This window comes from Ixodes scapularis, unplaced genomic scaffold, assembly GCF_016920785.2.
Source record: "Ixodes scapularis isolate PalLabHiFi unplaced genomic scaffold, ASM1692078v2 PGA_scaffold5__190_contigs__length_132052651, whole genome shotgun sequence".
NCBI lineage: Eukaryota > Metazoa > Arthropoda > Arachnida > Ixodida > Ixodidae > Ixodes > Ixodes scapularis.
Genome location: NW_024609880.1, coordinates 97,832,901 through 97,851,844, shown reverse-complemented (window position 1 = coordinate 97,851,844; position 18,944 = coordinate 97,832,901). Strand labels below are relative to the sequence as shown.

Genomic DNA, 18,944 nt, shown 5'->3' with positions numbered 1-18,944 from the left:
CATATATCTTTGGAACGGTTGGGCATAAACACTCTGTAATGGGTGGTGGCTTGCACCACCTAGCAGGAAACTGAAGCAACGAAAAAAAAATTGCATCTCCACGTGGTAAATAATGTTGATTGGGGCGAAGCTCTGGTGGTGCTTGTCTGCGTAGACGCTGAGCCGCAGCATGCCCAGCCTTTCGTTCATTTTCATCCATGTCAGAAAGAGAATGTGTGGTATAAAACGTGGTTATATACGCATTTGAGCATTTGACCGCAGCGCCCTCTCGTCTATAAACGTTGAGCCAATGCGTGCAAAGTTTAACGCGATTATATACGCATTTGACCGCAGCGCCCTCTCCTGTATAGATGTTGAGCGGCTACATGCAATGTTTCATCCATGACATCCCCAGCTCTTGAGTTACTACCACATCTCAGAGCCCCCTACTCGTCCTGCAGTCGTGGCCGACTGGTTAAGGCGATGGACAAGAAATTCATTGGGGTCTCCCCGCACAGGTTCGAATCCTGTCAACTGTGCAAACATTTTTTCTTTTTTTATCATTTTTTTTTTGCCCTACACGAGCACGTGAGCACGTGAGCTCACGATCACGAGCACCAGCACCAGCAAGATCGATGTGAGCATGGACGTGGGACGGACAAGGCTAGGTCCTAAGGAGCTTCGCCCCTAAAAGCAACTTTGGCGAACGGGCTGCCAAACTCTTTAGACCTACCTTTGCACGGCCATACTCCGTCTCACATCAACATGGACTGCGGTGGAGGCTACAAATCCGGGATCCTTGATTTTGAATGCATCTCGGCCGCACAAAGACTCGCACAGACATAGCACCTACAGGAGCTACTCAGGCTTATAACCCTTTCCACAGTTCAAGCTAAAGCTGGGTAGAGCACTAAAGTCCTTCTGTGCACAAAGTAACGCACTGACTCGTGATTACATCCAGGGGCAAAAACACTGCACTGTGACATGTGGCACGACCCCCATTTATGCGGATGCGTGCCATGCGCCCCAGGAGTAGTTACCATTGGGCTTTCATTGTTCCGAATGAGAAAATTGCTACACCGATGGGAATTATCCCAGATTGGTCCATTCATGCAATCGGCTGTTTTGCAAACTCGCCGCTCCCACCCCGTGTATCCTTACGAGTCAACGACGAGACATTGTTTCAAAAAACCAAGATAGTATATGTACATTTATTCCGTGGCAAAATAAAGGTTCCCATCCTCCATTTGTAGAGGCAAGACTAAAAAAAATCTTTGCACATCTGTAAAATGTCGACCTAACTATCTGTAAGGCAGCTGTCAATGTAAAAACCAACGAACAGTGATAAAAAAAAAGTACTACTACATGCTTTCGTGATATGAACAAGACCCCCTCCAGCGGCGGCAGAGGATTTGCGACAGGTACATCGCATACCTCAGCACAAACAATGCTTATGCACATGTTTTTGCACCAAGGCAGCTGGTGGCTATGTACACATACTAACATTCATTCTCGAGCAAATACAAAGCAGACGAGACGTAAGGCACGACTTACAAAGCTACTTTCCCACAAGGCACAAACACCGATGAAAACCTCGCAGAATTTGTAAAAAAGACAACTCTCCTAAATTTATAAAAAGAAAAATACTAGCAGTAGCAATCTAGTGCCCTCGGCACTCAACGTAAAAAAATGTTGCAAAAAATATACCTATATGCCCTTCGACACTCGCCGACATCCCTGCGTCGTCAGTATCTACAGAATAATTCGATGAGCCGATTTATTCTATAAATTAGCTTTTTGGCATGTCATCAACCGGTCACTGGTCACTGAGTCCAAACTGTTTGTGCAGGCTCTCTAGCCTCACAACATACTCCTTCATGTCTGTTTGGTGAGACAATGCAGAACTTGGGTTTCTGAAATGAAAGAAGAAGGCAACACAGTCAGATTTGAAGGTTTGACATCATTCGATAGGAGGAATCGTCGCTTTAAAAAAGAAATTTGTGGGTTTTCCGAGAAGTTTCCTAGTAATGCTTAGCGTGGATGCTGCTTGTATGCTGGCACCATTGTACACCACAACACACAAACTTGGAAGTTTGTTTCAAAGGTGTGAACACTGCAACACACAAGCTACCTTTGCTGACTTCGCTCACTGTGTTTTGTGACGGTACCAGGGAGAGATTTGGTGGCCAACTTCATGGTGAGCGAAAAATAAATCTAATTTCTCTATAATAGCCTTTAGCACTGAGACACGCTTCCATGAGAAGTGCAGTGGTTATGCTGCCAATTGCTTCAGACAATTTTAAAAGACTCAACAAGGCACAAACTTAGGCTCACAACTGGCTCTCGGCTAAAAGATGAAACTGACAGGAACAACAAAGAATTCACTTGTTGGGCAAAAAATGCAAAGAGCTTCATTTCATGGCCATTCGACTATGTTGCTACCAGACATTTTTAAAAGTGCATGGAAAACTGAAGTTTTAAAAACAGATGGAATATTTTTATTGTTCAGTTGACATTCAATGAGGATTTCCTAGTAAGCACTTCACAAGTATACTCTGATTTTTGCAATGCTGTGGGATCTCAATATAGATTCCAGTATGTTTACATTTTACCGGAATTGTTCGCAAGACCTATTTTTCGCAAATTGTAGGCAACCCGTGAAACTTGCAAAAATTAGGTCCTTGTGAAAATCAAGTCGTTTACAGTATTTGGTCATGTCAGTGTGACATTTCAAGCAGTGCCACGGCACAAGCACATAGAAAACTGCATTCTTGGCAGAAGACATATCCGTACCTCCTAGCCCGTAGCAAGAACCAAAAAGAACTACTAGCCCTTCCCCGAGCAGTGCTGCACAATGGAAGCCCAAACAAACGGTGCCTGCCATGTCTGGGCCATCAAATCGGAATTCGGTCTCGTATTAGTTTCTTATTTCCTGACAGATGGCGCCAGTGTCCCACCATCTTCTCTAATGTGCCTCGATTTCAGCGTCTCCAATTGCTCGACCGCGGTCGCATGGTCTACAGGCCGCGTCTGTAATACTACATGCAAGAAGAACACAAAAGCGTTGAGTGTCTGCAAGCGTAGATTGACTTTGGGCGCCTCCAAGCTTCGCTTGGCCCCGCTATCCTCCTCGCCGTGCCGCAAAGTGCGCCCAGTACGCGTGGGAGGCATCCGCCACTAAATTGCAAACACCCCCCAAGGTTTAAGTTGCTTCCTCTCTTAGATCTAGGCTCTCTCGTGTTCTCTTGTAAATGATCGCAAACACCCCCCACGGTTTGAGTTGCTTCCTCTCTTAGATCTAGGCCCTCTCGTGCTCTCTTGTAAATGATCGCAAGCCGTAGTAACGCAGTCGTTCTGGCTGAAATGGAAATGGGCAACTCAGCTTTTGCCGCACGGCGCACGGCACGCCTGAGCGCGGTGCGTTCTAAGGTTATTTCGAACCAAGGAATAAAGAAGAGTTGCGGCACCTAAAGAGCGGGGCGGCGGTCCTCCTGGGCAGTGCTGCGGCACCGGGGGTCCCCTGGTAGCTGGCGCCGCTCGAGTGCACTGACGACTGGGAAGATTGGGCAGTGCCCAACGAGAACCCCGACCCGGAGGCACCTCCCCTCCACTGCAGCGCTGCAATGGGGGTAGGGGATTCGTCTCCATGACTCAGCCAATCCACGAACTGGTCAAACCATATTTGGCAAAAAAAATATGCTCAGGAATCATCTTTTCTTCTAGATTGGTGGTTCTCAACCATCGATGTTTCGGGAACTCCTTCTGGATCCGCAGAGGTGATGAGGGACCGCATTTACAAAGGGGGAGGGGGCGTGTTGGATGACTACGAGGAAAAAGGAGTAAATGAAGAAAACGAGTAGTATGCCTAACAAGTTCGAAGCTTTGAGATGGTGAATATCATCCTCACTCAAGGCACGCGGTTTGGTCTATTTAGCTTTGTAAAACAGCCAGTATTAATAATAAGAAAAGAAAGAAGTTTAGGTACTTGGCTTGACTGTTGGTCAAGTGCTTTGCGGACTCTAAAAAGGCCTTCAGGGGTCCCAAAGGGTCTACGGACTCCCATTTGAGAACCACTGTTTTAGACAGTGGATTCAAGCCCCCTGCCCACTTCTGTTTTATATTGGGGAGGAGGACAGACCGTGACGCCCCAAGCGGTTAACCTAACAACTACACGGATGGGGACAACAAATACAATGACGCAGCGTTCGGCCGACATAACCGAACGCGGCGTCAGCGTTCGGCTGGAGTTCGTGTTCTCCGGCGAAGGGGAGGAGGGGCTCTTTTGTTTCCACTCGGCCTGCATGAACAATGCAGCATGCACGATCCCAGCTCATCACAAAAGCCGAAGTGGGTCAAGCTCGCATTCTCTGAGGATAGATCCGGCACTTAACGTCGCTTCGTCGATTGTTAGTATTTTTTTTATTAAACTGCGCCCCGCAGTCTATTGTAGAAGATGACATGGCCATGCCCATAAGGCCTGTCGGCATGCGCACAGGCCTTGTGTTGAGTAAACACCAAGCGTGGGGAAAACAAACGGGTCAGAGCGCCCCCTATAGTTCGATCTCCTGCCCAATAGTGACAAGCGGGACGACTTTAGTGACGAGTTTAAGTAATGAGTGCAATCTCCCAATAAATGCAGCAAGCAGACGACAGGGTGTGACGTCTGCACAATGCACTTATTGGGAGATGACGCCAGAAGTTAATACAACCATCACTGACACAGTCAATTGCAAACACGTCTGTCGTTGACCCTGGCGATTTTGTTCCTCTCCTTTTTCGTGGGAAGGGAGCTATGCTTTGAAATTTTATCATGTAAAGTGCACACCTAAATGACCATTCGGTGAAAGTTTGAGCTTTCTATGTACAGGTGCTGACTTTTCCGGCTAGTTTTACGGCGCTAGGATTTTTTGTGGACAGCCTATATATCACTTTCATTCATATGCAATGATGCAATTATTTCTAGCTTATGCGAGCAAACCAAGGCACTCCAAACCCAAGGAGATGTTTATGCAAAACAAAACTGTTCCGTGAAAGTTTCTCTATCCTGTTCTAAACTACGCCGACTGCTGCATTTTAAAAAAAATTACCTTTTTTTTTATCTTGCTGAAAAGCATGTACAGTACAAACCACTTACAACGTAACTACTTATAGTGCAGGACCGGGTATAACGCGGCTTTTTTAAACCACCAGTTAGCCTCCCATAGAACTCCATGTAATTACATACCGCTTAAAATGCAGGCGCACGAAGGGAAATACCGGTTATAGTGCGGCTTCTGGAACAACCCGCCGACCGCGCTGACCGACCGGCGCAGCGAGCACTCTTCCCTGTGCGACACTAGATGACGGCACTAGCCGCAAGCGGCACCCGCAGGGCAAGGAGGTTGCTCGAAGAAGCGAAGAGAGAGGCTTCAGTTGCCATAGCGACGGAGGGACGCACGCACGTGTCGTTCACGTGCGTGCGGCCCTCTGCTGCGTTGGAAACAACCGCAACGACAGACCAATCGCAGGTCGAGGAGAAGTGTTCGCGTGCGTTGCATGCCGGTCGCGGGCCGGCTGCTTCTATCCGCAATCATGGCGTCGGTTGTAATCGTCGACGTAGAGGGCGTGGTGGAAACTCATCGTTTTGCGTAAAAGTGCTATCCTTGACTGTGAATTTTCGTTGTGTGTCGCTATGAGAACCCAGCACGTACTAGAAGGGAAGATCCACCTACTCGTGCGGCGATGTCGTGGCGGCACTCTCAAGACGGCAGAAACGCCCGTGTCGTCGTGTTTGTTTACTTCGACTACAATGGTGATTTCTAAGCATTTGTGTTTTCGAACATCGCCCGGGCTTCTTATTTGGAGCAGTTCATGCCTGTACTCAAGTTGAAGGTATTACTGGCGCTTACCGTATAAAGGATGCGAATTTTCACGCGTTTTCATCACCGGAGAAAAGTGATTGGGGTTAGCAATCCTGAACGCTCGCAACGTCCGTCCGCAACCCGCGACGCCGCTAAAAGGCTGCGCCTGGCAAAAGTCGCTCATTTCTTTCAAAATCTGTGACACACTTGAGAGAGAAGTGTACTAGTCTGGTGAAATAAAGACTTTCCTCAAACTAAGCTTTATTTTTCATCTAACATAAAATAAATTGTTTTACAACGGTAAGTTGTATTTGGCCTAAAAAATTTATGTTTTGGTTATAGCGCGGTACCACTTATAGTGCGGATTTTCGCGACTCCCGCGACATACGTTATATGCGGTCTACACTGTATAGCCAAGGTTCAACAGAGGCAACAAAACATTGTGACGGGCTCATAACGCTGGCACGAACGTCTCCATTACCGATACAGTAAGGAACTCCTTCTTATTGTGAACCGACTAGACAATAGCAGGTTGTGCTGCATCGTTTCCATCAATCGCTCACTGTAGCCAACATAAACGCGGTTGCGCAACAAAAAAAGGTTGTTCTTACCCATGGGCACAGTGCGCACTGCCAGCTCCACCTTGTGCAGCAACACCGGCACCGGCGGGATGCACGTTGCCAGGCGCCACTTGTGCACCAGGTGCCGCATGCGATGCAGCGCCACCACCAGCAGCACGGCTGAACGGAACCGAAACCGGGGCGACCGCCACGAGCCGGATGATTGTGAGCAGGTGGCGCCCTCCTCCGCGACCGGGTGTGGCAGGGTCTCGTCCTCCGGTGGGTGGCGGCGGTGCGTGCGTCCCCGTCCCATCATGCGCAGCGCCAGCTCCTCGGTGGCCTGGAAGCCCTGCAGCAGCCCCAGCAGGTACTGCTTCTGGTAGGCGAGGCCTTTGCGAAGGCTGTCCGTCTTGCGGTACTTCCAGTACAGCTTGTGCAGCTGCGTCAGGGGTGGGAAACACAGGCAGTTTAGGAGAGGCCGCAGAGTACACCGGAAGAGAGGAAAGGGCACAGGCGAGCTGGTTTGGCAATGACATGGTACAAAACCCAGTGACTGAATATAGTGCGATCCACTTATAACTATACCACATATAAGGATGCACTGCTTATAACTATCAGTTTCTAGGGTTTCTAGTCTAGAAAAGATCAGATTCTAGTCTTGATACAACGATAGTCGGTTACAACGATTGAAATTTCAGGTTTTCTTCGCTGTCGCTATAAGTGGATTGCACTGCATAGCCAAAAAAAGACAACAAAACACATAGCCCCAATCAACAAAAATTGGCATTGACCTTTTCACGATTGGGTTGCTTTTCCAAAAAAATATTTTCCAGTGGTAAGGTTTTGTTTCCAAAGGAATAGTACAAAGACCGATTAAATGTACAGGCTTTATTTTTTCATTCTTTGACGAAAGCACGTATGGTGCTTGCAAGCTGTTCAGGTTAGGAAACGTGGAGTGAAATTATTGAGAGTGAAGCGTTGTTTTTCTTCCGTTTGGTTTCACTTCGGCGCGCCTGCTACTGCGACATTCTGGTGGTGTTCGATTTTGAACCGGAGGGGTACTATATTTCACGGAGCCTCTCCATCGGCTTATAAGCTCTCATCCTCCAAATTAAATTCTGAGAAGCGTGAAAAGTCTGAATTGGAAGAGCCGGCACTCCAATTGCCATTATTGTCAGAGCAGCCAACAGACCAAGTGACAATGTTGCGCGTATCACGTGTGCGGAGCAACTAGTTTTGTAACTATAAATAGCCCCAGCAAAGTGAAACACTGTGCGGACATCACGTTTATAGTTCCCCACAGATGTAACGAAAAATCAGCACGTCTCGGGGAGTGTGCAGTTTATCGTTTAGGCAGTAAATTTCAAATGTGAAATCGCAGCCCTACATGTAAGGCGACGACCGTCGCCTTACACGTACGGCTGCGATTTCACATTGTTTTTTTCCTGTAGCCTGTTACGTCTTTTTCCTTTTCTTTGGTCTCATAAATTGCACCACTAAGTATGATGTAACCATTCAAGAACGATAAAGATTTCCCTTGGTCCAGCCCTGGATAAACACACACAAAATACTTGAACAAATAAAAACATTGTTTGAATGCCTCGTTTTGATGATTGCGCTTGTGTTTCTGGTAGCGTGCTGTGGATCAGGACATTATGAGAAAAAGCGCAAAGACAGACCTATCCGTAAGCAGAAATTCCCTTGGTTACGAGAGGCTCGGGCAAAGCGAGAGAGCACCCTCAAAAGTGAGATGGCATGTTGTTTGTTTGGGTACTCTGATGACAATGCTGAGGGGTTACTCCCGTACAAAGAGTGAGTGTGGCACAACACGTTGCGCAAAGAGAGGAAGGGAGGGTGACCGGCCGACTGTGGCTGCGTACCAGTTTGCAGACGATGGGGGACATGCCGCTGTCCCCCCTGCCGCTATCCATGGCAGAGAGGGCGAGCTCGCGCAGCCTAGAGATCTCCTCCTCTGCCTTGAGCAGGGACTGGCTCAGGGCTAGCCTCTCCTCGGCACACTTGCGGTGGTCCTATGCCATACACGCAGAAAGTCAGTGCTCATCCCAGTTGGACTAAAATGCATCGCGGAACATTTTGACAGGGCTAGGCATATGCTTGAACTCACCCCATTCGTTTGTGAAATTAATTTCCAATGCCTGAATGAACTAAAGAGTAACAGCAAACATTCAAATAAATAACGTAAAAAAAAAATCCTGCACACAATGTTTTTATTAGAGGCTGAGCAAACTACCACTGCATTACATTGACTTTTTTTTTTTTTTTTTTAGGGTAGTTAGTCACATGCAATTAGAGGATTTTGAGTTTGAAGTAAATTCGAAGCAAATAGTGGTTGTGGCTGAATATTTCTGAACTGAATGTCGAATAGTTCCTCAAAGCCTTTCAATACTGTTGCATTGTGAGGTCAGCATGAAACTTGATACGTAAAAAAGTATGGCCTGTTGGTTGGCGTGTGGATAGCTGAACAACGTCTTAATTACAGGGTTAAACTTTGGTTATAAATGGACAAGCCTGCACTTGTCCATTTATAAGCTAATTCTAATCTAACCATATTTATGAGCTCTGACATCAGAAAGTGCGATGCCTTGGGATGGCAAGCTAATGATGGATTTCACGTAACATTAAATCTATAGACATGCCCAACTATACCTAATTGATGTGATTTACAAATCTTGCTATAGACCGACGTGTGGCGAGCTCTGTTTACAAACACGACAGGAGAGCGGCACATGTGCAGGAGGGGTGTGGGCAAGAGCAGCCGCTCTCGACGTGTTTTCCCTATTGCGACGCGGGTTGTACGTTAGCTAACCGAGGCTGTTGTGGCGTTTCTAGCATTTTTTCTGAGTTGTATTTTGCTAGTTATTATGTCAGACTATTGACGCTCGCTGCCAGAGTCCGAGCAGCAGCGATACAGCAAGAAACTGTGCATTGATGGCGTTGCCTTCGAGGATCCCTGTGCCGTGAGCAAGGAGCACTGGCGCTGCGACACCAAATCAGCCAAGTTGCTGCCGCCAAGCTCGATGGCGCATACTGCCGTCTGCCTGATCCTTTTGCCGAGCTAATTAACGGCCAACACGGTGCAAGTGCACAAGTCTCTCGAGGCCTACAACTACTTTGAGTTTCGTAAAAAGTTTGCTATGTGTGCGAATATATCGGGAGTCGTTCGTGTCGATGCCTGGGTCTAGTGACCAACTGAGGAACTCTTGGGCAGCAACTTGTGTGCAAACACTGTAGGAACGAAGTCAGGGTGGTCTGGATCAGATGACGGTTTCTATACGCATAGGAGTGCCTCAGTGCATGGAACAACGATTGCAGTGGAAGCTTTGCACTTAGTACTTACAATAATGGCTGACCACACAAGTAATCGCCAGTGCCAGACAAACATTTTTTTTTACCTACGCAGGTCATCCATTTTCCGTGTCTGTCAGCGTTCGCCTGGAACTTGTGGAAGCTTATTCCACTACTTTCGCTCTACCTTTTGGCACAACCAACAGCCAAGCAGCTTTGCGCCACACTGAAATGCTGCATCGCACATACAAAGCGCCCACTGTTTTGCTCACACCTTGCCCGCTTGGCCGATCCGGCACGATCGGAGCGCCGCTGCAGCTCAGTGACGTCAATCCCATGCGTCGGTGTATATGCCAATAATTCTTTCTTCAATCCCAAATTTGATAAAATAAAAAAAGAATCACGAATGATGAATGCAGGTTGTCAGGTATACTCTTGCATAACAGCTGGCCTAATTTCGAAAATTTTACTGCAATGTAAATATCAACATTCTTAAAGTTTCTGTTTGTTTTTAAATACACCAGGCGTGCGTGCCCCACCCTGCCTTGAAAGCGTGGTTTTCTCCCAAGCATACAATTGCGATATTCATACTTTCCCCAAGTGGTGATCAAGGAGGGCAGAGCTATATATAAAGAGAGGCCATTAATTGGGAAGTATAGGAGGCAAACGAGGAGGTGCCATTAGCCAAAAGCGGGCTGGGCATGTTCCAGGGAGCGTTCACAATTTTGAATGTGGCCAACTGGAAGTTGCGAATGGCAGTGGTCGCGAGAAACAAGGTTAATAGGTGCGTTGGAGTAACTCTCGGTGACCGAAAATTGGTGTACGTGATGTTTCAAATATGGCACGTAATCCGCACGCCAGGTGCCGAGAGCCGGGCGTCTGCTGTTTGAGTGATCCATCCGAGCAAAACAGAGTTAGAGCGGCACATTCGTTTCTTCCATCTTTTGCATGATCATAATCAAAATATCACATGCACCTTATTATCAACCATGAAGAGTTACTATATTTAACTCTTACACACTCATCAAGAATTCTTCTCACTACCACCGCTAGAGGATTATTTTCGGCTTCTGGTTGGCCAAAAGAACATGTCCAGCACTCTATCTGTTTATGGTGCACACCCTGGCTTTGTTGGCATTTCCCATTGACCAAACTCTCTTCTTGTATAGCTCTGGCGGCGGGGTACCCCATTGAGTGCGCTTCTTAACGAGCACCAGTGCACTGCAGAGAAACAACACCCTCAGAGCTCGCATCCGCGGGTGTCGCTTCTCCGCCGTGCTTTCATGCTCGGTTAGAAGAGCGCTCACCGGGGCTAACCCACCGCGATCAGCACTTCAGAAAATACAAATATTGCAGTTCATCTCGAAGCAAATATCGAATAACGGATAATCCGAAACTACTATTCGAAATTTCTAACATTCGCACAACACTAGTAGTTTTTATAGGTCTCCCAATTTCAAAGCCCAGAACTGTAATTTTACAGAAGCGATCTTGGGGAATGTGCTGTTGCGTGGCACATGATACAACATGAACTTGTACCAAATATTGCAAACCTCGTATCCTATTGTATCAGGCCTCTCACCTTTGCTCACGAATGTAGGTAGAGATTTTCTGGTCACCATTATAGGTCGATCTTTAATTTCTTGACAACATCCCCCAAAAAAGAGAAAAGGTTGGTTCATTTTTGAATAAATTTGTAAGTTTTGAATTAAGTTATAAAACTTCAGCACCCCTTCATAAATTATTCCCTTCAAAGATATTGCAAACCTCGTATCCTATTGTATCAGGCCAAATCTCTGAAACATGAACCTCATCTCGCATATTCTGCAATGCTTTAGTGTGTGCCACTGCATAGTTCTAGCAATTTCAGTCACAACATTATCTGTATGACGAACCCCAAAATATTAGTAGGACATGCTCAGAGTTTATAGGGCTTCCAAAAGTTCAAAACACAAACATGTGGGAAACAAACTGCACGAGCGAATGGGATAATGCTTTCACAGAATGAAGCAAGGTGCCCCTCGCTCTAAAGAGAATGGGTGCACCTAGCACCGTTAATGCATTTAGTGAGTGTTCTCTTGAGCACAGAAATGTAAATGCCCTTACCACATGAATGTCAGCGGATTCCATTGTTGGTACCGCACTGCTGCCGTCGAGAGTCACAGCACTGTAAAAGTGGCACAGACCGCCAAGTGACATATCGTTCCAGTTCTATCAGCAGTAGTATACACAGGTAGTTGAGTACCCTTTTCTAAAACTAGACCCATTCTGACCATCGTGGGTAATTTTAGTATCATGAAGGGTGCTGTGGGGGTATCCTTTATGGATAATTTCGGGGGGCGACGAGTTTTTGAACAAAGTTATAAGGAGCTGGTAGAGCATTCCCCAGGTATTGAAATTCTCGATCATTCATACCCGTAAGTAAATTATTTTACTATGTTAATCACACCTTGAGCGAAGCCGACTTGCTATCATCTTCAGCTTTTGCATTATTTTTAATTACCATATTCACCCGAATATAAGTAGACCACAGATATTGGTCGATGCATTTATATTGAACTCGCCGAGAATAATAATAATAATAAAAAACAAGAATATAAGTCAATTTTTTTTTTTTTTAAGAAGAACAAAAGAAAGTATGGGCAAAAACAAACAAACAAAGCTTCATTTACAGTGCTCTCAGCTAAATCACAGCGAGATGCCAAAAACTTAATCATTGTCAGAACTTCTGGACATATCATTGTCGTCGGAAGCTTCATCAGCTTTGTCGACATCCTCACAAATTCGCAACAAAACCTCACCGACATGTTGCAGAATGGCGACAAGAAATAATCACATACAAAGACGTGAGCACCGCTGCAAGCCGCCGCGAGCGAGCCGTTGCGAGCAACAAGAAGCGAAAGTAATCTCCATATTTTGTTTTCCTGCTCATCTGTGAGGGGGAGAGGGGAGGGGGTAAGGCAGTGGGGCAAGGTTCGTGGCGTGTTGCGTGTGTGTAGGCAAAACCCGACGCCCGAGGGATGCCGTTGGCCACGGCGGCCGGCCGGGCTGCTGCTGTTTTGGTTGTTTTTGAGCACCAAAAGCTCTCCGAGACAAAAAGCAGTGCGGAGCTACAATAACGTCAGCTCGGTGACTCGATAGCTCAATGCACTCGGTGGGGTCCCGAAATTTGCTCACAAATGTAGGTAGAGATTTTCTGGTCACCATTATAGGTCAATCTTTAATTTCTTGACAACATCCCCAAAAAAAGAGAAAAGGTTGGTTCATTTTTGAATAAATTTGTAAGTTTTGAATTAAGTTATAAAACTTCAGCACCCCTTCATAAATTATTCCCTTCAAAGATAATAATTTCATTATTCCCTTTGTCTCTATCACACCACTCCCAACCCTTAGCTTAGTGAATGGTCCGCAGAGACAACACAAAAAGGTGCTGGAATCTTTGCAGAAATAAGCTGCTGCTGCAGACACTCACTTGGTGAGGTCGCCACCTCTCAGCCTTTCTACTTCGCTTGGGGCCCACGAATGAGAAGCGGTGAAGGGGCTTGCAGTGACAGAGTGCTTGAACACGGAGCTTTTCAGGTCCTGCATGCAACACGACATCAGAGACTAAGTTCCAGAGGCCAGAAAAATGCACACCAGAGTGTATGAACTGAGCGCTGATCTGGAAGGGGTGGAACAGCAGACTCGTCAAGGTCTCTCCATCGGATGGCAGGAAAACTAAATACGAAGACAAGCATGCCATTCGCGGTTCACGTCGGCCTTTGATCGCTTAAGGTTAGCTTTCCGTCTACTGTTGGATGTCGGCAGTACGCTAGATTTCCCCCAATTTAACGAAATGTCGGCTGCCACTCTTGAGGTGCTTGTAAAGGTTCCTTTCTGAGTTATGCAGATCAGCCTTGACCAGCCTTGTGCTTTGTTTGGAATATTTAATGGCCAAGTAATATCATCTTAAGTATTGGTCTTGTCTCCTTCCCAGAATGAATGAATAATATATCGGTACTGTCACCCGCAATGTAAAATAAAGTAAATACGATGCATTGGCTCGGTTTTGACATCTCAATAGCATCATGTTGCAAAAGCCAGCCCTTTCCTGAGGCAAGCACGAACCAGAAGCTGATGTTAACATAGAACACATTTTTTGCTAGAGTAACTTTGGGAAAACTTAACGTGCAAAAGTGAGACACATGAACATTATGACAGAGAACAATATATAGTGTAATCACTGCAGCAGGGCTCCCTTGCAGGTAGTAGTAAAGTTACTGAATGTTTCCAGAGTATCGAAACTCCCAAGCTTCGTTTTTGAACAGAGTTGCGGCACAGCAGTGGTGCTCCAAAACAGCTCCAAAATGGCGCTGCCCTGTGCGGTCGAAGCGAGGCGCGTGCAGTGTGACGTTCGTTCTCGGCAAGCTCTTCAATCCACTTCTCAGGTCTGTGCGACACTGGTTTGTTTTTATTAAAGTTCTTTCCTTCGTTTCGAGCGGTGGGTGACTTGCTCCCCGCTGTCTCATTTCTCTCTCGCCCCGAAACACATTTAAGTCGAGCGTTAGGCTTATCGTCTGAGGCGTAGAATTCGAAACGCAGCACCAGCACAACCGGAGTGGTTGTGCTGGAGATGGGCCCAGTGTTATGGGCCCGTCTCTAAAATGGCCGGCTGATAACTTCTGCCGCAGGCTAAGCCAGCCAATCAGAACTGGATTCTGGGGGAATGACTTCCGTTAAGCAGACTGAATGGAATTTGGTACTCTGGGAACATTCAGTGACTCTAGGTGGTACCTCACTCATATTGGCTGGCATAAGCCATCATGTGACCATAGTGACAGCCAATGGCATCCTTGTTGGAAGTTGTGGTACGAGTCTTGGTGCATAAACAATTGCGCCGAGATTTATCAACCAAAAACATATTCTAAGTATGCCAATTTGTTTTATCCTGTCTTTCATGTTGTGGCTGGGTAAAAAAAGGAACATGCTAATGATTACAAAACATTCCCCCTCTGCTCCCAAAAAATGCAATAAAGAAAAGCATTAAGAAAAACTATGGAACATTCCCAAAATTACAAGTGCAGCAAATTAAGATAAAAAAAAACACATTACAACTTCTGACACAAATAAACAGCTGTTTCTAAGCTGTAAAGCTGTCTGTATTTATAGGGAGGGGACCAGCCACCTTTCCCCACGGGCAAATGAGACAACCTCCCAAACAAATCACATCAGCTGCTGTTGAAAACGCTCACACTCCAGCACAATCAAGCTTGCCAAGCAACAAACCAGCATTGGTGCAGAGGGCATTAGTACACGGCGCTCCACACCTTGATGATCCGGAGGTCCCGCTCGTGGTTGATGGCCGTCCTCCGCCGCTCCAGCTCTGCGGTGGCCTGCTGCTGGTTGAAGTGTGCCCGTTCTGCATTCAGGGCCATCAGCATGCTCTGGGCCTTCTCCTTTTCCACCTCATACAGGCCCCTGCAACACGGCATGCCGGATGCACAGCTGAGATCGGGGCCCTCCATCATACTACCACGCTCGTCCCAAGTCCCAGGAAATGTTTGATGCTGTTGTAACATGTTGTAACAAGTGCTGAGAAATGTATGAAGGAACATCCAAATAATCCCACATGTCAAAGCTGAAGTGATTATTACCCAAATCATAATAAAAGGTGGACTACTGAGTCAAGGTCCCGAAAGTTCAATGACGGAAAAGTGTGATAGGGGCACCTCATTAGCCCCCTCAAAGTACGAGCACAAAGAATGCTATAGAGGGATCTTAATTCCTTTATGCTAATTTCTTGTCCTAAAATTATAGTATTAAACATTAAATTAAGCCCCCCCCCCCTTCCCCCAGTCCCGCCCCCCCAAAAAAAGATGCTCACTCTCTGTCCCTTGCTTGAAGACTAAATTAATGGCCCAATCTTAAGCCTCTACCTCTTCCTGGAATGGTTTGGGAGAAAAATGTAGAGGTCACTGTTTTATGGAGACGTCTTTGCTTTCACTAGTTGTAAGTTGACCAGTGTTTACATGAAACAAGTCTTCATCCAGATTCAATAACTTCCCTGGCTTGCATTTGTTGTAACAGTTTTCTGTTAGAGTTGGGGATGCATGTGACCTCAGCTGTACCAGACACACCGTATGACCTCACTTGAAGTGCAGGGCATCCTGCTTGGCAGCCAAAATCTTCCTCCGGGCGTCCATCAGGTCGGACCTGGAGCTGGCCAGCGCCATCTCGAGCTCCATCGCTGAAGAGCGCTGGGAGTTCAGCTGAGAGAGCAGCTCCAGGCTCTTTGAGACCTCGGTGTCCAGGCAGCGCTGAAGTTCCTCCGACCGCGCTCGTTCCAGCCTCAGCTGTCCCTCTTGGGACTCACCTGCCATGCACGGACGCACCATACGAGACATGATGAGTGGCTGAACATGCTGAGAATTTAGCGTGACAATGTGAGCTACTGAACATGCCAAGCGTTCACCAGATAAAGAAAGCAAGAAAATATCAGGAGCTATTGAGAAGCCATTAATAGAGAAGTCTTGTTAGGGGCCTCAGGACGTCAAACTATGTTTGACTTAGCCCTCAGACTTAGCCCTCAGAAAGCCAAGTCTTCTGGTAAGGCTTCCAAAAGTTTTTTTTTGTCTTTTTTAAAGTTCTTGCTACCAGCTACTGCTACATTTGTGTCTTGTTTTGAAGTGTCCTGCATTAAAAGAACTATGTATTACTACCATCACCCTCAGATGCTTGTGATGTTTTAAGGAAACTGCCTGTGAGAGCTATCTCTACATCTGAGGTTTTCGAGTTTCAACATGTATTTTCCTTAACTCTTTCCTGACTGCACCCAAAGGCCATCAATTAACGATGGTTTCCAAGCGCCGTCAGAAAATTAAATTTAGTGCAGAGAATTATGTTCCACAGTCAGGTGGATAGCCGAATAACCGTAGTTTCAGTTTCAACGTAGGTTTGAGCTTGATCACAAGCTGGTGTGCTGTCAAAAATAGTCCTCGGAAAAATGGTTGCACTGTCTAACATGGCTAACTGCTTGAATCAGTCTTCCTATCAAAAATGGTATTATTCACATAATTCAACTGCATTGTGGCATATTTTTTAGACATCAAGAGCTCTAAGGACACTTTAAATGACGTTATAGGCATCACTTAACAGATGGTTGTCACTAAGCGTCACTATTATTTCCAATGCTGTCCTGAGCCGGCGTTCACGTTTTATGTTCTCAGCAAGGTAAGCAAAAATGCTAAATATGAAGGAACTGCAATCAAAGCAATGACAAGACCAAGGTACAACAAAGAGAAAATGTTTTGCTGGGGATGTGAGGTGTACTATCTGTGTTTTACCAATATAAGCATTCCTTCGTTGAAAAGCACACGTGCTACGGAGGCTAACTCTCCGACAAATCAAAAATAGGCCTCAGACAAAGTACATTAACTTTGACAAGTAATAGCCGTGGGTTGGGGGCACATTTTGTAAATTCTGAATTTTTTTATTCATCATTTAATTTGACATAGCTGTATAAGCTTTGGCATTTATACGCCTTCCGCACATACACTGCATTTTCAAAAAATTACATTTTAAAATTTTTTTTTCTACATTATTCCAACCTCTGTTTCTTTTGAAAGAACAACTAATTAGCCACATTTTGATGTGTCACATTTCTGCATATGCAGAAATGTCACAGATCAAAATGTGTCAGGAAAGAGTTTAAGTCTGGCACTACCATAATCTATTTTGCATAACTAAAATCAGTATGCATCCCAGATCATTTCACTGCAGCTTAGTTGCATGCTAAAATCTACCGAAAAGAAGGCTAAAACATGGAGAGACAAATTTATTAGTGTTGTACAAATATTCAAATTTTCAAATAGCAGTTTCAAATATTACGCTATTCGATATTCGCTTCGAGGTGGACTGCAATATTAATATTTTCCGGAGTGTTCACTGTGGCAGGTTAGCCCCGCCGAGTGCGCTTCTTACTGAGCATTGGTGCACTGCGGAGAAGTGACACCTGCAGAGCTCGCTGCTACTCCTTTGGGAACCGGTGCTTGGCAAGAGGCTCACTCAATGGGACTAAAACGCCTCGATCAACACTTTCAAAAGTACAAATGCTGCAGCCATGTGTTTCGAAGGAAAATCACAATTTCAAAGTGGGATGGTGCAGGTGCACATCTGGTGTATACAAAAAATTTCACAATCCCATGTTAATCTGCACACAGTACAGCCACAGCGAAGTCGTTGGGCATAGGCATTGCATTCATGCACCAACAAGTCCGTGAACAAAAGTGTTTGAAACAAAATAGACATCTGACCATTTTTTTATAAACACTTTTGTTTCTTTTTTGTTCCGTAGCACGTGAAAGTGTGTTTCTCGGCACGAGCCCTTCACACTGACAGTGCTACAACGGCATTTTGTTATCGGCTATTGCTATGTATTTCTTTTCAGAGGGTGCGTGCAGTGGGCATCTGGCACTACAAAAACCCAAAGTATAAAGCAGGTTGTTAACCCCCCAGGGTAGCTCTGCGGTAACACTTTTGCTTTGCAAGCAGCGGACCAAGGTTCGATTTCCGCGGATGGTGGGCGACCTTTTCTAAGAATTTGGCAACATCGACAACAGATGCCCTACAACATTAACTGTAACATCAACTACAACTACAACAACAACAGATGTCATTTCCAGTGATGGGAAGAGCCCGCAACAGCTACCATTGTAAAAGAAATGGAAACTTTGTGAACGTTGATATCGACATTGCAGTTATATTTTCAGAATTAAACTGGCTATTACGGTATGCATGACCACATATATGTTAGGCAGAGATGCCCTGACAACCTGCATTGATAATTTGTGACTGGAGAAAAGGCATCTGTGTATAACAAGAATATTTATAAATCCCCTCGATTAGGTGTAGCTGGACACCTCATAGACTTAAATTTGTGCTAAATGCATCATTTACTTGAAACCCAATCTAGGCATTGGACTTCCTGAGGCCGCAGTGAATAACTATAGTTACCGTATTTACTCGAGTAATAGCCGCACTATTTATGAACAAGGCCCTTGCGTCTACTTTCCCAGAGAACACACATGCAGTCAATCATTGCGTTGCACATAAATAACATAGCGAATGACTAGACCGAGCACATGATTCTCCATACAAATGAAATCTTCACAGACGGTATCTTCGCGCGAAGACGTTATCTCTGTCCTGTAAACCGCTCGAACTATGCTGTCGATCGCGGTGATTGGCTATCTGCATGCTCCACAGAAAAGGGAACCCTCAG

General features: G+C 45.8%; 1 protein-coding gene across 1 annotated transcript in view; it reads right to left on the bottom strand.

The window, feature by feature from the left end:
• Window positions 1-1,165: 1,165 nt before the first annotated feature.
• The window catches only part of LOC8041936 (pericentrin), a 221,380-nt gene continuing 203,601 nt past the window's right edge, over window positions 1,166-18,944 (bottom strand). The window contains exons 36-43 of the mRNA XM_042293960.1: window positions 15,815-16,037; window positions 14,992-15,142; window positions 13,158-13,267; window positions 11,792-11,852; window positions 8,260-8,409; window positions 6,431-6,818; window positions 3,447-3,597; window positions 1,166-1,892 (exon numbers count right to left, since the gene is read on the bottom strand). Coding sequence (XP_042149894.1) covers window positions 1,796-1,892; window positions 3,447-3,597; window positions 6,431-6,818; window positions 8,260-8,409; window positions 11,792-11,852; window positions 13,158-13,267; window positions 14,992-15,142; window positions 15,815-16,037 — 1,331 coding nt within the window. The 3' untranslated portion in view covers window positions 1,166-1,795. The remainder of the gene's footprint in view (window positions 1,893-3,446; window positions 3,598-6,430; window positions 6,819-8,259; window positions 8,410-11,791; window positions 11,853-13,157; window positions 13,268-14,991; window positions 15,143-15,814; window positions 16,038-18,944) is intronic.